The sequence below is a fragment of the Daucus carota genome, chromosome 6 (assembly GCF_001625215.2).
Source record: "Daucus carota subsp. sativus chromosome 6, DH1 v3.0, whole genome shotgun sequence".
NCBI classification, from domain to species: domain Eukaryota; kingdom Viridiplantae; phylum Streptophyta; class Magnoliopsida; order Apiales; family Apiaceae; genus Daucus; species Daucus carota.
In genome coordinates this window covers 36,980,941-36,994,466 of record NC_030386.2, presented here as the reverse complement: position 1 = coordinate 36,994,466, position 13,526 = coordinate 36,980,941, and the positions used below count along the sequence as shown (strand labels likewise).

Genomic DNA, 13,526 nt, shown 5'->3' with positions numbered 1-13,526 from the left:
ATAATTTGTAAATTGTAATAAGACATGCTACATAAAACATGCAAGAAACGGTAATTTGGCACCAGCAGAGATCAAAAACGAAAATCTAAAGTTTCTTGCAACATGCTCTTCATAACAGGGTTGGTAAGATAAGCGTCACTGTCTACAGTAACCCTTTACTTCCCTCCGTTTTACAACACTGAACCAGGTGTACGACTACGCAGAATGTAAATAATTAGAGAGATCAATGTTTATTTAGCTTCACAACAAAAGATTTTACAGCACGGTATTGTACTCTTATTACAACAAAGAAAATAGTCTTGTGCCGGAGTTTGGCACACCAACATGCAACTAATGTCCTAAAGTTTTGCCGAGTTCTACACGCTAACATGCAACCATGGGTCCTGATACTTGCTGAAATCAGCATCTCATTCCAAACCAACTACTGAAGCAAAATAAATACACAGAGGGTAGATTCTTTTGCAGGTGTATACTCACTCTTCAGTTGCCTACCCGAGTTGAGCACTATGATCAGCTTGGTCATCTAGGAGATTATTAACCATATCGTCAGTGTTTTCCTTCTCGACATCGATCTGATAGGACGAAAGCAACTTCCTCTGTATTAGTGAAAAAATGAATAAGATATTGGTGATATAAATCAACAAGTTCATCGAAACATTTTTTGTACAAACAAATAGCAAATATTTACGCACTAGTCAAACAAATCAGGAATACACCCCAACATACTGTCCTTGATCATAATACTTCCCAGAATTTAGTAGCCCAGACTTAGATTTTATCAAATGCAAACTTTCATTAGGGAGATATCATTCTACAAAAATTTACAAGAGGACTTAATGTGCAAAAGACAACTTACATGATCCTCAAACTTGGGACTGGTCAAATTGATTGAGAGGTTTCTCATCAACAATAACACCTGGACATTAACCAGAAAAACACAATGTTAGACAAGCGCCAGCATTGAAAGAGACATGTAGCTTAATAAACTGTATACAAGTGTAGAAGGGCAAATAAACCTATTTACCACCATAGTCTATTAGGTATTCACTAGTAATTCACGCAGATGCTGTAGTTTATTCTGTACAACTCAGTAAAGCATAAAAAACTTTTCAGCTATGTACTAGCTTAGGGTATTTATAAACTTTTAAAATATCAAAAATATCAAATTCTGCAATTGGAGTTCATTTGCAACTTGTAACAAATCAAACAGCAAATTATTAGTTACAATATATTGAAAACATCAACATATATATATTTACACATACATCCAAATACTTTTTTATGCTCAGATTCGCTTATGCCTCTAGCTTATATCACTGAAGGAATTTCATTAGTTGACAGAAGGTTCAATAAATTATACCGTTTCAACATCTATCGGATCCATTTCTTTAAGCTTCTGCAAATGACCTTTCGTGTTTGGATCGAAAACACTGCCAATGAAGCTATATACCTCAGCAAAGTCGGGCAGAACTGCATAAAAAAAATAGCAAATATTAATGCAAAGAGTAGCCACCATCATATGCACTTAAGCCGGTGTTACTTCCACTCAAAAGAATAAAATGGGCTCTTTAACTAAGAAAGAAAACCCAGAACTAACAATAACACCACAAAGAGATAGAAACATTTCCCAATGTGCAAAGACTAGTTAGGTTTCAGGAATATCTTTAAGGTTGTGTGTTCTGATCTAATTAAACTTAACCTACTTTCAGAAAAAGAAACAGATCATAGGAAATCAAAGGTTACAAATATTCGCAGATATATATTACTCGAAATGAAAGAACTCTGTACCAATGTAACATGTTTGGTTTTCTTAGAGCTCGGCACAAGACACAAATCTAAACTACTTCTCAAAGTTCAAAGAAGTATGATTATGGGAGCTATCACCAAGCTGATTAAAGAGGATAGACTACGAGACCTTGTCTTCAATCACTTATCGGACTATAATCTAAATTAAATTCATCTTTTAATCACTCAATATATTAAGTCAATAAAACGGAATCTGAGAACACGTCATGTTACAAAGCCCATAAAACAAAATCTAGGAGATGTCGTGTTACAAAGCAAAGATTCTAATCATATGGTGATTCCTGAAATGCTTAGTTTCAGTGCTGAGCTCAACATTTGACTTAAAAACATAGATAGGTCTGACCTTAAAGTTTATCTACCAAGTGATTAAATTCAAAATTTAAAATGCAGTTTGAACTTGAAGAAACTATATACAACTATTTAACTGCAACTGCAGTTATTCTCCCTTATTTTTCTTGAGACACACTTTCCGAGCCTGTAACAAGTCCCTACCCTAGAATTAACATGAAGAATGTGTGTGTCAAATTACTTGAATTTAATCTGATATCCTGACCTTGAGGTCCTGGTCGCAAATTGCCTTACAGATGGGGGAAAGTGTTCACATACATGTGTTGCCTTGAACAATGATGTCTAGTAATAGCTAATAGTGCACAATAACCATCAAAGTTGGGAAATCTTGATGGCACATCCATTTAAAAATAAATAAATAAATTATTAATATTAACTCATAATGAACATAGTTACTAACAGGCAAACTAGTTTAAATGCCAAAATACATATTATAGATGGGGCAATATATAGAAGAAGAAAAAACCTATTTATCTGTTACTAATAAGTCCATAATCTGGACATTAAATAAATATCAGACTCGAACGAATCAAAGTAGAACTGAGGAACATAACCTATGAAAAAAGAATTTTATATTGGTTCCTTGCAAAAGGCTCACCTCTCAATGATGACCCATGATTCCTTTGATCATTCATTTCACATGTTGGATGTGTTCTTGGTGCGCTTTCAGTGCTACTGCAACAATTATTTGCCATTGGCTGCCTAGCAGATATCATATCTCCTGCAAGAGAATATACGAACGAATATTAAATTATCGCGCTCGAGTGTATGAAGACTCAGACTCCAAAAAAATACATTATAGAATAAACTGCAAAGTACTAATAAATATGACCGAACCTTTTGTCATATTTGTAAAACCAACTGTCTGCATAGAGTTCTCAGTCTGAGAAGACACAGCTGTTGTGCCTGCTGCAGGATTCCTTACTGATGGAGAAGACTCTGGCCTTCGTATGAAACCAGCTTCAGGTAGAGAAGAAGTCTGTGCGGATTTGGGTTGCGAGAGAACAGGAGCTGTAATAGACATGATGTTACATAAACTTTGCTAACACAATAATGAGAAAACGAGGAACTGTGCTAACCATTTTTAGAAGCTTTCTGTGGATATGGATGAGAAGCTTTTCTTTTTGGCCTTGGTGGAGGTAGATGTTCGTTAGTTCCACTTTTCTGAACCTTCATGAAGTACTTCTGTGCATGACTTCGTATCTGCACATGACCATGAGTTTTTAAATGTATCAGTTTCCATATATGACTTAACATCCAAGTCTTCTGGATCTAAGACTGAAGACACGTGATATGGGAGGGCAGGAGGGAAAGAGGGGTAGGGGGAGATAGATAGAGAGGGGGGGACCAAATCCCAGGATTCATTAAAGCTATAATATGCAACTGATGCAATTGATGGAGGGGGGGAGGGGAGAGAGGGATTCAATCCGGGTTTCATTAAATACTATAAATCTGAAACTATTTAAATTTGAGATTACCTGGATGACAGTTTTTGAACCAATAAACGCTTCTATCTTTTTCCAATCCCGATCAAAGCTATGTACACGACATAAATGTAAATCAGTTAATTACACCATAACATGTAGCACACTCAATAACACCTTTTGCTTTATGAAATACAAATCTTCATCATAAATAACCGATCAACGAATTCAACATAGCTAGATTGCTAGACACACAAAGGGACAGAAGTTTTGATTGAATAAAGAACCAACCTCTAATTAACATAAAATGATCAACATCACCCTCTATTATAATCCGTCTTTTTCCGATCTATATGGACTTGTGCTACTGCTTTTTCACTAAGAGACCAGGTGCTAAGTATCTCACGTAGTTATTAAGAGGTCACCTAGGTGATGCCAAGGCGGTGGAAAATTGAAAGGAGTCAGCACCGCCTTGATTTTAAGAAGTTAAGTGAATTAAAATCTATAATTATATATTTAACAAATATCTTTAATATATGACTTTACTTTGTTTATTTTCATCTGAGTGGATGAATTAGTAAACTTGTACTACTGAACCATCATACTCATAACAAAATTCTTAAAATTGAACAAATGTTAAAATCTATATGCTTCAATCAAATAAAATGAACTAATCTTTACATTAATGTAATTATTATCAAAATTAGTCAAAAAATATCTACACATAACGCCTATAACATCTAGCAGAATGCTTAATGTACGGCTAGGCGGTAAATGTGATGAGTTAAACACCAGAAATATTTATCTTATACCACCTGCTACATAAACAGTGTGGTAGAGATTTAAAAATAAGACTAACACAGAGTGTTTTATTTAAATCCAAACGAAGCTACAGCTTTTTTTTCTGCACAGGGAGGCCACAGCCTTTTTACCATACACAAACTCCTTATACTTGTCGAGTGCCTCCCATCTGGCCATCTTGGACTTTCTGGCTTAAAATTATTGTCGAAGGCCTTACAGCTAGGTGTCCAGGCCGTTCGCTATCGTCTTGGTTCATCTTTATGCCTGACAAGTATGCTATCTCCTCTATTAGATAGTCTGTTTCTTTATACTCACTGGGAATTTTTTACACACCACATATTCTGTTTCTTTCTAATCACTGGGCATTTTTTACACGCCACGTATTCCTGTTCTTCACATAACCATTACATGCCGTAACTACAATCTTTCCCCTCGGATTACTGGTGAAAAGGTTAACATCTTTGTTTGACTGCAAAGTATTTGAGCCATTAACAAAATGCACCAGGAAGCAGGACGCAATATAAAGGTTGTGCCCACTGCCAAAACACATGAGTATAAATTATAAAATAGTAAAATGGATGTTTTCACCTATCTGATACTAACAAACTCTCTTAACCAGGAGATCGAGCAACGAGGTGAAGTGAAATCGAAAAGCATACAAGACTATTAAAAGTGAAAGCAGTCCCTCCAAAATTTACATCTCATAGCAGTGAATGCCAATGCCAACTATTCATACACCCCCTGAGTCTTCCACATAGGTTATAACTACTAAAATCTACAACACACAAGTCAAGCACCAAACAATTGTGCCCAATTCAACAAAATTTAACAAATTAATCACACCCCACAAGCAATAATTCTTAAACTAAACATACCCACCATCAAATTTCCCCCAAAACACACCCAACCCACATCACAAAAACCACAATTCAAGAAATCAAGAACAATCACATCAAAAAAATAAACCCAAAAAACTCACAGATGAAGAGCTTCAAGAAACTTGTCATGCTCAGGATCAGTCCAGCTCTCTCTAGACTTCGTAATAGTATAAGGCTTTCGGATCTTCTTGGACAAATCATCCGGACCCGGGTTAAGCCCACCCGACTGAGCATTAAAGCCTCCAATACTTGGAAGCGCCATGCCCATTTGAGGATCCAAGTAAAAATTCTCGGGTGGGTTTTGATTCAAAGACACCATTAACAAATAACAAACCCGTTTATGCCTTTGTGTTTTAAATGTGTGTGTCTCTGTGTGTGTCTCTGTGTGTTTATATATGTTTGTGTGTGTTTTTTCGAGTGGTCTGAGGCGAGTCCAGGACAGGGGAAAAGTGGGACTGGGTGTTGAGGTTTTGTTAGCCTACTTGCATTATTTGCTTGGTCTGGTTTGATTTAGCGTAGTGTTGTGACACGTTGGGTGTGTAAAATGGGCATTGTTTTTGGGTTTGTAAATGGACGGTGGGGATAATTTGATGATGTTTGTTGAGTGATCATCATCGGACAGTCATTCCACATGCGTCGTATGGTTACTAGACTGCACATGCGTTGCTCGGCATTTTTAGCGATTTTTTTTCCCAAAATGGAAGTGAAATTTTGTTCATCCATCAAATTGTTCGAACAATGAATTAATGAAACCCGGCCATTTGGCAAGAAAAAGAAGAAAAATCTGGCCGATATATAATGAAACTCCGGCTGATGGTGGCACACATTCTATGCATGATAACTAACAAAATTTAACGATACAACATTATTCTTGATTATTAAAGAGATGCTTATATTTTTAACGAAACAACTCTGATATTTTTTATTTTTTTTTGTAACAAAACAACTATGATACTTGATCATCAAATAAATATTTTGTGCTCTGAATTCTGTCAAAACGGAGAAATGTGATCAAGATTTTTGGAGTACTTAGATGATAATGAGATTTTTGGAGAAACATGATCAAGATTTCCAAATGTAATTTTGACTCAAGCGGATAATATGATAATGACGTATATCCTAATGAATTTAAATATAAAAAAAATTAGTTTAAATGTGTTTTTTGATCCATTTTTTTTTCAAAGTACAATACTTAATACTATTATTGATATCATTAGGTTATATTTATGATATTATTTGGTGAATATTATCGAGTTTATATTTGTTTTAATCTTAAAGTGTTAATGCACATGTAAGTTTAGTATATCATTTAAAAATAAAAAAGTTATAACATATATTATTATGAATAAAACTAATTATAATTAATTTTATCAAACTATTAGGATCCTCCGTTAACAACTTTTCAGATAAATTCCCGGTTCGAGTGTATTCGACCTCTTTAATACTTCGAGGACGAATTTTGAGTTAATATATGGGTGTACACAGCCCACTACGAAACTTATTAAAACAATCCAGAAGTTGACTCGGCTTAAAGAGCCCATTTAAGTTACACCATCCTTTCTGACTGGACTGACGCATCTGATGGGCTGGTTAATTTGGTGAACTTGTTTCACGATTTTGTAATCTCCGGCATGCTTTTAAATTTTCAATATAATAAAGCGAGGCGTGCCTTCAGATTTAAAAAAAAAAAAATTATCGTACTTCTAGAAATTTATACCAGGATTTTATATTATTCGGCATCATATTAAAATAATATATTTACTTATAATAAATATGCGTCATTTTTAAAATAAAACCGGTATAATTGAATTACAATATTTTACATGTTTTTACAAATTTCACAAATCTAGTTTGACCAATCAATTATAATTAACACCGTAATATAATCAGAATTTGTAATCAAAATCATCATATAGACGAATCATTAAAATATAATATCTCACATGTTTGACAAATTTTTCTTGTCCATTCTAATCGATTAATTACAATCGGAGATGCTATTAAACGATTTCCGTACGGTTTCTGATTTTCACCGACGAGTTCTCGGTGAGTACGAGCACATGTACGGTGTACCATTCGCTCTTAATTTGTTGGTGTTATCTCTACGTTTTTGTTTTTCTTTATTATTCTCACTTATGTGGCTTGATTTTTGTTAAATATTTTATATTACAAATTCATATTATACTTTCTAAATAAATATTTGAACAAATTATTAACAATCTTATTTGATAACCGTAAGATTATGCTTTTATATCAGACACATTAAATATTTTTTGATCAAAACATTAAAAAAAAATATACTCTCTCCGTCCCAATCAATCTTACACAGTTTCCTTTTTGAAATGTCCCATCATTTCTATACATTCCCAAAATAGCAACTTTTTATAATATAAAACACTACTCCACCCACTACATTCTCCCACTATCTCCATTCTACAATTAGGGAGAGCATGGGTCGGTTCGGCTCGGTTTCGGGATAAAACCGGAACCGCAACCATATATCCCCGGTTTTCAAAATCGAAAACCGCAACCGCCGGTTCGGGTTCGGTTTAAAAAACCCGGTTCGGTTCTAATCGGCTCGGTTTCGGTTACAAAACCGACAACTACAAAAGTGAAAAATAATATGAAGACAATTTGACTGCGCAATCCATAAACAATAATTAATAAACGATTGATTTCAAGTTTCGGCATAAATAACACAAAATAATTGATTGATGCGTGTGCAATTCAGAATGTTTCATTGTCTAAGTCCATAAAAGTGGAAATCAAAATAGTCTCCCAGGTTAATCTACATCTTCCTACCTACAAATCGGTTTCGGCTCGGTTTTTTTCGGCTCGATTTCTACTGGTTTTTACCGTTTCGGTTTCGGTTCGGTTTTTTTTCGGTTTTTTGCTCAGCCCTATCTACAATAATAAAAACACTACTACACCCACTACTTTCCTCCACTACCTCGAATCTATTATTAAAAAATATGTGGGTCCCACCACTTTACCCACTTTTCATCTAACTTTACTCATTTCTTACACTTTTTCTTGGTCTCCGTGTCCAATCCCAATGTATATACTCCCTCTGTCCCTCCCATTTCTTTACACTTTCCTTTTAGGGGTGTCCCATCCAATTCTTTACATTTCAAAATTTACCAAAAATAGTTAATGGGTCCCACTACTTCTCCATTTTTTTCCCCTTTCGCACTACTATTTACTCCACTATCTTCTTTTTATACATTAAAACTCAATGGGTCCCACCACTTCACCCACTTTTTTTTCTCTTTCCACTACTTTATACATATTTTTTAACCACCGTGCCCAACCCATTTGATAAGAAATGGGAGGGACAGAGGGAGTAATTCATTGGGACGGAGGAGCAGCAAAATGGGAAAGAAAACAATACACGCAAGAACAGGCTTCGGGCCTTTCGGGCAAACTCAATGATCAAATCACAATAATGCAGTACGACATTAGTTGTTAGATTCAGCCGACAAAAGAAGATAGTCGAATTAAAATGATAAATTAAATGGAATTAACAAAAAACACTGCCAAGATCACACTAATCAAAATTATTTATGGTTTCCATGTGCCCTTCCAAGAGAATTCGACTTGGTGGTTAACAGTTGGCCAAATTCCAACGCACAATTTAGGATTCAAGTTTTCTAATACAAAATTGAGGTTAATAATTTTATATATACACAATACTACTATATGATAACTGTGAATACATTGAAACTGGCCATGTTATTCATCATTCACATCACTATTTGTACAGACCTAAACCATTTTAACTTGCCATACCCACCATGTGAGATCATATATTCCCCACGTTTCTTCTTAATATTCATATTACAATTGTTTTTCTATAAGTTGATTGTCCTGTAGTTGACTAGTGGTGAGTGTTTAAAGCAGACTTGCAGAGCGTAATCAAAAGTTTTATTATACACGTATGCGAGATAAGGATGTAATAAAATCAAGAAAAGTCAGTAATATTAGTAAGACACGAAACATTTTCTCACACAGTGCCACTAGATTATAATTATACCGTAATATTTGTAAAAGAAAATATGATATTCTCTTCGACAAGTTTGGGACTTAATTTCATAATTTAGTATGTAATTGATAATTTAAAATTAAATAAAAAATATCTCAAATCTCATGTATAATATAAAGATGATGTAATATTTTGCGTTTAAAAAGGAGGTCCTTTATTGATTAAAATTTTTTGTATCGGAACAAAATTGTCAGCATAAACAAATAATTATGTCCAAAATAAAATAATTTTCGAGATGTGTGTATTTATGTGTATGTTTATATATACAAGGTAGTGTGTTATATTTAAATACATAGAATATAAAATACAGGGGACGACGCGAGGAAGAGGTTTACATGCAAATAGTTCCATGATCGAGTTTATGTTATGTTCAACAGCATAAATGAGTACTCCAGCAATTAAGGACTTAAGGTACAGTACTTGTCAGCTTGAAAACCAGTAATCCCAGTAAAATCCGACAAACTAGACGACCCCTCCAATTATTGTTTTCGAACATGAACAAGCACTCTCCTTCCCTTCTCTTTCCCCAGTTTGTATATAAAGATTTGTTTAATTTTAAATTGCATTTATTTGAAAAAATATAATGAGGTACGGATAAAGAGGGATAGAAATAAATACTAAAATTTCCTCAAAATATAATTTAACAGTTCCGATGAATATAGTGAAAATAGAAATGATCCATTCCATCCCCCCCCAAAAAAAAATCAATTCAATTCTTTTACTCCAATTAGACAACTAAAATTTCATTTTTTTAGTTTCTAAAAAATATATTCTATTCCAATCAACTAAATAAAGCCGTATTATTTGTGACACTAATTTTTTTTTTTTTGACATCAAGATTTCGAGTTCACATCTCTCCTTTCATAAGTACCAAAAAGCCTGATAACACACACAGGTATTTGTCAAGGTTATATTATATAAAATTCTCTTTATATTTATATATTATTATTAAGAATTAAATATCAATTTAATATTTGATATTATTTATGAGTAATGTTACAAATCATAAATTTTCTTCCAATTTTTTTTAAATGATGTGATGAACGATTGATTGTTTTAGTTGGGTGTTTTGTATGTATATTAGTGTGAATGAATTTAATCGTCAATTATAATTTGAGAAAAAAATTAAGAATAATTTTTGAGATAACATTCTTCATTGTTTATTTGCAAAATGAAATACTTATTTTGGGGAAGTATATATTTAAAATTTTCCAAAAAAATTTTTTGAAAAAATAAATCTTCATTTCTCCTGCACTTTCTAGTTTTCCTTTTTTTTCTTTTTGCTTAGTCATTTTCTAGTTTTAATGCTATCTTCGTAAATACCTTTCTTTTGAGCTACATTTTCTTGTGAACGTTTCTTATAAATTAATCAATATAAGTAATATCTAATTTTCGATAAATTTCGTAACAGGTGAAAATTAATGAAGATGTGCATGACAACGTCATTGGAGCTTTTGTTTATAAACTAATCATTACTCCCTCTGTCCCATTAAATTTTATACATTTTTTTTTTATTGTTCGACACGCACTTCAATGCTCTTATAAAATATAGTTTCATAACTTATTTTTAAATTTTTTTTTTGAATAAAAATATAACATTCAAATTTTATAAAAAAAATATCTTAAAAATAAGTAATAGAACTATGCCGCGTCTCCGTCCCCAATGTATATAACTTAGGGGGACAGAGTGAGTATATTTTTAGTAATACTACAATATATGCTAATCCATATATACAAGCTAAATAAAGAACGTTAAGTGAAAATCAATCATTAATACAATATGCCCAATATCTGTTGATCCATATATACAAACACAAACTAAATAAAGAAGGTTAAGTGAATTTTCTATACATAATTATTGTAAATTTATGTAGTTAATAGGGTTTCATAATTTAAAAAGACATACTTTACATTTTTTTTCTTACAAAGAGAGCTTTATTGCGGAACTTTCTTAGAAAGAGTCGCAAAAGAGACGCCCACAAAAATAAGTGATCAACACGGCATCGAAGTGGCGTCACTCCACTAAAGACAGACATAGTATGATGTTCAAGACTTCAAGTACCACAATACGACGTCGTCTCTGTCAATAATTTCATCAAATTCATCTGACCACTATGAAAAAATTGACTACGTAGCCCCTTGAATCTTGACTCGTTGACTCAGCAATCTCATCTCATGGTCCCCTTGTAATATAAAACCCCCCCATCCAGATTCTCCCCACTTCATCCAGTCTTTCAAACTCCTCTTCTTTCTCTCTAGTCTTTCTCCTGAATATTTTTATATTCACATTTTTCAACTTTGGATCTCGCCGAGATTTTGCAGCTCAGATCTCTCATTTTCACCAATAATAACATGAAGGTTAGTAGTATATTATAATATTTTTGATATTGTCCTCAATTTGTTAATGTGTTATTGTAGAGTCTAATGATTAGAATTTCTCCTTGCATTGCAGAAAGTTGTGATGAAAATTGAGTTGCATGATGACAAGGTGAAGCAAAAAGCCATGAAAATTGTATCTGGCCTCGCTGGTAAGCACTCACACTCACAGAACATGCAACGAATATTCAAGAATTTAGACATGTCTCCGCTGAAACTCGAACTTCTTGTCGGAAAAATGAATATTCTTAAAATATTTTACATATTACAATGTTAATTAGTGATACATGCTAATAAGTCCGTTTTCAAAATTACAGGGGTGGATTCAATTTCAATGGACATGAAAGACAAGAAACTAACAGTAACAGGGGACATAGATCCGATAACAATAGTGGCTAAACTGAGGAAGCTCTGCCACACAGAGATACTGACAGTGGGGCCAGCCAAGGAGCCAGAGAAGAAGAAAGAAGACGGTAAAAAAGAAGAGCCCAAGAAGGATGACAAGAAGAAAGATGAGGGTAAAAAAGATGACGGTAAAAAGAAAGATGATCCAGTAAAAGCTGTTCCCTACCCTGGTTATTTTGTACCACCACAACAAGCCTATCCAGCATATTATCAGCAGCAGCACTATGCTTATAATTATCAGCAGCAGCCTCAAGTGCCATTACAGTATTATCATAATCACAGAAGCGCAGAAGAGGATCCTAATTCTTGTGTTATTTGTTAATTACAATTTAAAAATATATATATAATTTTACAATAAATTTTATGGTTTTCGGGGAGTACTGTAGTAGTAGAGGTGGTCCTATAGGGTTGTATAGGTGGTAATGGTGGGTATTTGTTGATTAGTATAGTATTTTTGCTGTGTAATGTTGATGTTTATTTTAATTAATCACCCGTCCACTTTTTTACTGTATCGGAATTTGGTTAATGGTTAATAGTTAACGAGTCTCGGAATCATAAAGTTTATAAGAATTACAAACTCAATTTTAATCACCTTGGATTTCACATTTTCACGTAATCTATCGGCAATGAGTTTGTAGTTAGGAAGATAAAAACGGCGTTGAAAATTGCAAATAATCTTTCGATAATTCAACAGAGAAATCAATGAGCAGGTTAAAAAGATTGAGAAGATTTTCCTCACTGGGAAATGGAGAGGTCACTAGACGTGGAGATCTTGACTTGTAAACACCGTGTAGTTTACACATTAGGCTAAAGTGAGTCAAGTCAATTCATTTGTATCAAGTTCAGGACCATTGAACATGAAAACTAGGAGTATTCTGTAGTCGATCTTGGTTTTTGACCCGCGCCAAGATTAATTTCATCGTCACAGTTAATATCGATCAATTTGATAATTACTACTTGCTCTTTTACCGAAAACTTTTGTTTATAATCTTCTAAATTAAACACTTTTTCATCAGCTGATGAGTAACGAAGCATTGCACTACGATAAATAAATCTATAAATAATTTCACGTGGTCCTATTCAGTTTCGAGAATAACATTTAAAATACATATACGACAATTATATAGAAACGAATTAGCAAAATAAAAAAAAAAGGTACGCATTACTAAAATAATATTGATGTAGCCATCGTCGTCATGATCTGTAACATTCTTAAACCTTACGTTAAACTGGTTTATAGATTGCAGCTGACGGTTGCCCCGGATTTGTTGTCTCTATCAATAATACCTTCAAATTATTCAAGACGGCCAACTTTAGTTGGTTGAAACGAGATATGACAAATTTTTAAAAATTTAAAAACTTTCCACCACACAATGAAAATACTGTCTTTATCAACGAGAACAATTTCAACTTCTCTAAGATGATCTTAGCAAGTTTGACCAATTT

At 33.5% G+C, this 13,526-nt stretch overlaps 2 protein-coding genes across 2 annotated transcripts; one reads left to right on the top strand and one right to left on the bottom strand.

Annotated features, from left to right (window-relative positions):
- Window positions 1-207: 207 nt before the first annotated feature.
- LOC108224468 (protein REVEILLE 6) lies at window positions 208-5,769 on the bottom strand. Its single transcript, XM_017399105.2, has 8 exons — window positions 5,359-5,769; window positions 3,633-3,690; window positions 3,234-3,357; window positions 2,992-3,165; window positions 2,753-2,875; window positions 1,361-1,470; window positions 857-916; window positions 208-596 (listed from the first exon to the last, which is right to left on the bottom strand). Exons 1-8 carry the CDS (start codon window positions 5,574-5,576, stop codon window positions 489-491), a joined length of 975 nt encoding a protein of 324 aa, XP_017254594.1. The 5' UTR covers window positions 5,577-5,769; the 3' UTR covers window positions 208-488.
- Window positions 5,770-11,517: 5,748 nt separating this feature from the next.
- LOC108225344 (heavy metal-associated isoprenylated plant protein 39-like) lies at window positions 11,518-12,591 on the top strand. The gene is made up of 3 exons (XM_017400186.2): window positions 11,518-11,657; window positions 11,752-11,827; window positions 11,993-12,591. Exons 1-3 carry the CDS (start codon window positions 11,652-11,654, stop codon window positions 12,400-12,402), a joined length of 492 nt encoding a protein of 163 aa, XP_017255675.1. The 5' UTR covers window positions 11,518-11,651; the 3' UTR covers window positions 12,403-12,591.
- Window positions 12,592-13,526: the final 935 nt, after the last annotated feature.

What these genes read in the sequence shown, in the direction of transcription:
- LOC108224468 (XM_017399105.2), bottom strand. Translation starts at nt 5,576, where the DNA reads ATGGTGTCTTTGAATCAAAACCCACCCGAGAATTTTTACTTGGATCCT. An exon ending in TTTCTTGAAGCTCTTCATCT is followed by an intron (nt 3,691 to 5,358) that starts GTGAGTTTTTTG and finishes TCGTGTACATAG; the next exon opens with CTTTGATCGGGATTGGAAAA. An exon ending in GTCCCAAGTTTGAGGATCAT is followed by an intron (nt 597 to 856) that starts GTAAGTTGTCTT and finishes TCACTAATACAG; the next exon opens with AGGAAGTTGCTTTCGTCCTA.
- LOC108225344 (XM_017400186.2), top strand. An exon ending in AATTGTATCTGGCCTCGCTG is followed by an intron (nt 11,828 to 11,992) that starts GTAAGCACTCAC and finishes TCAAAATTACAG; the next exon opens with GGGTGGATTCAATTTCAATG.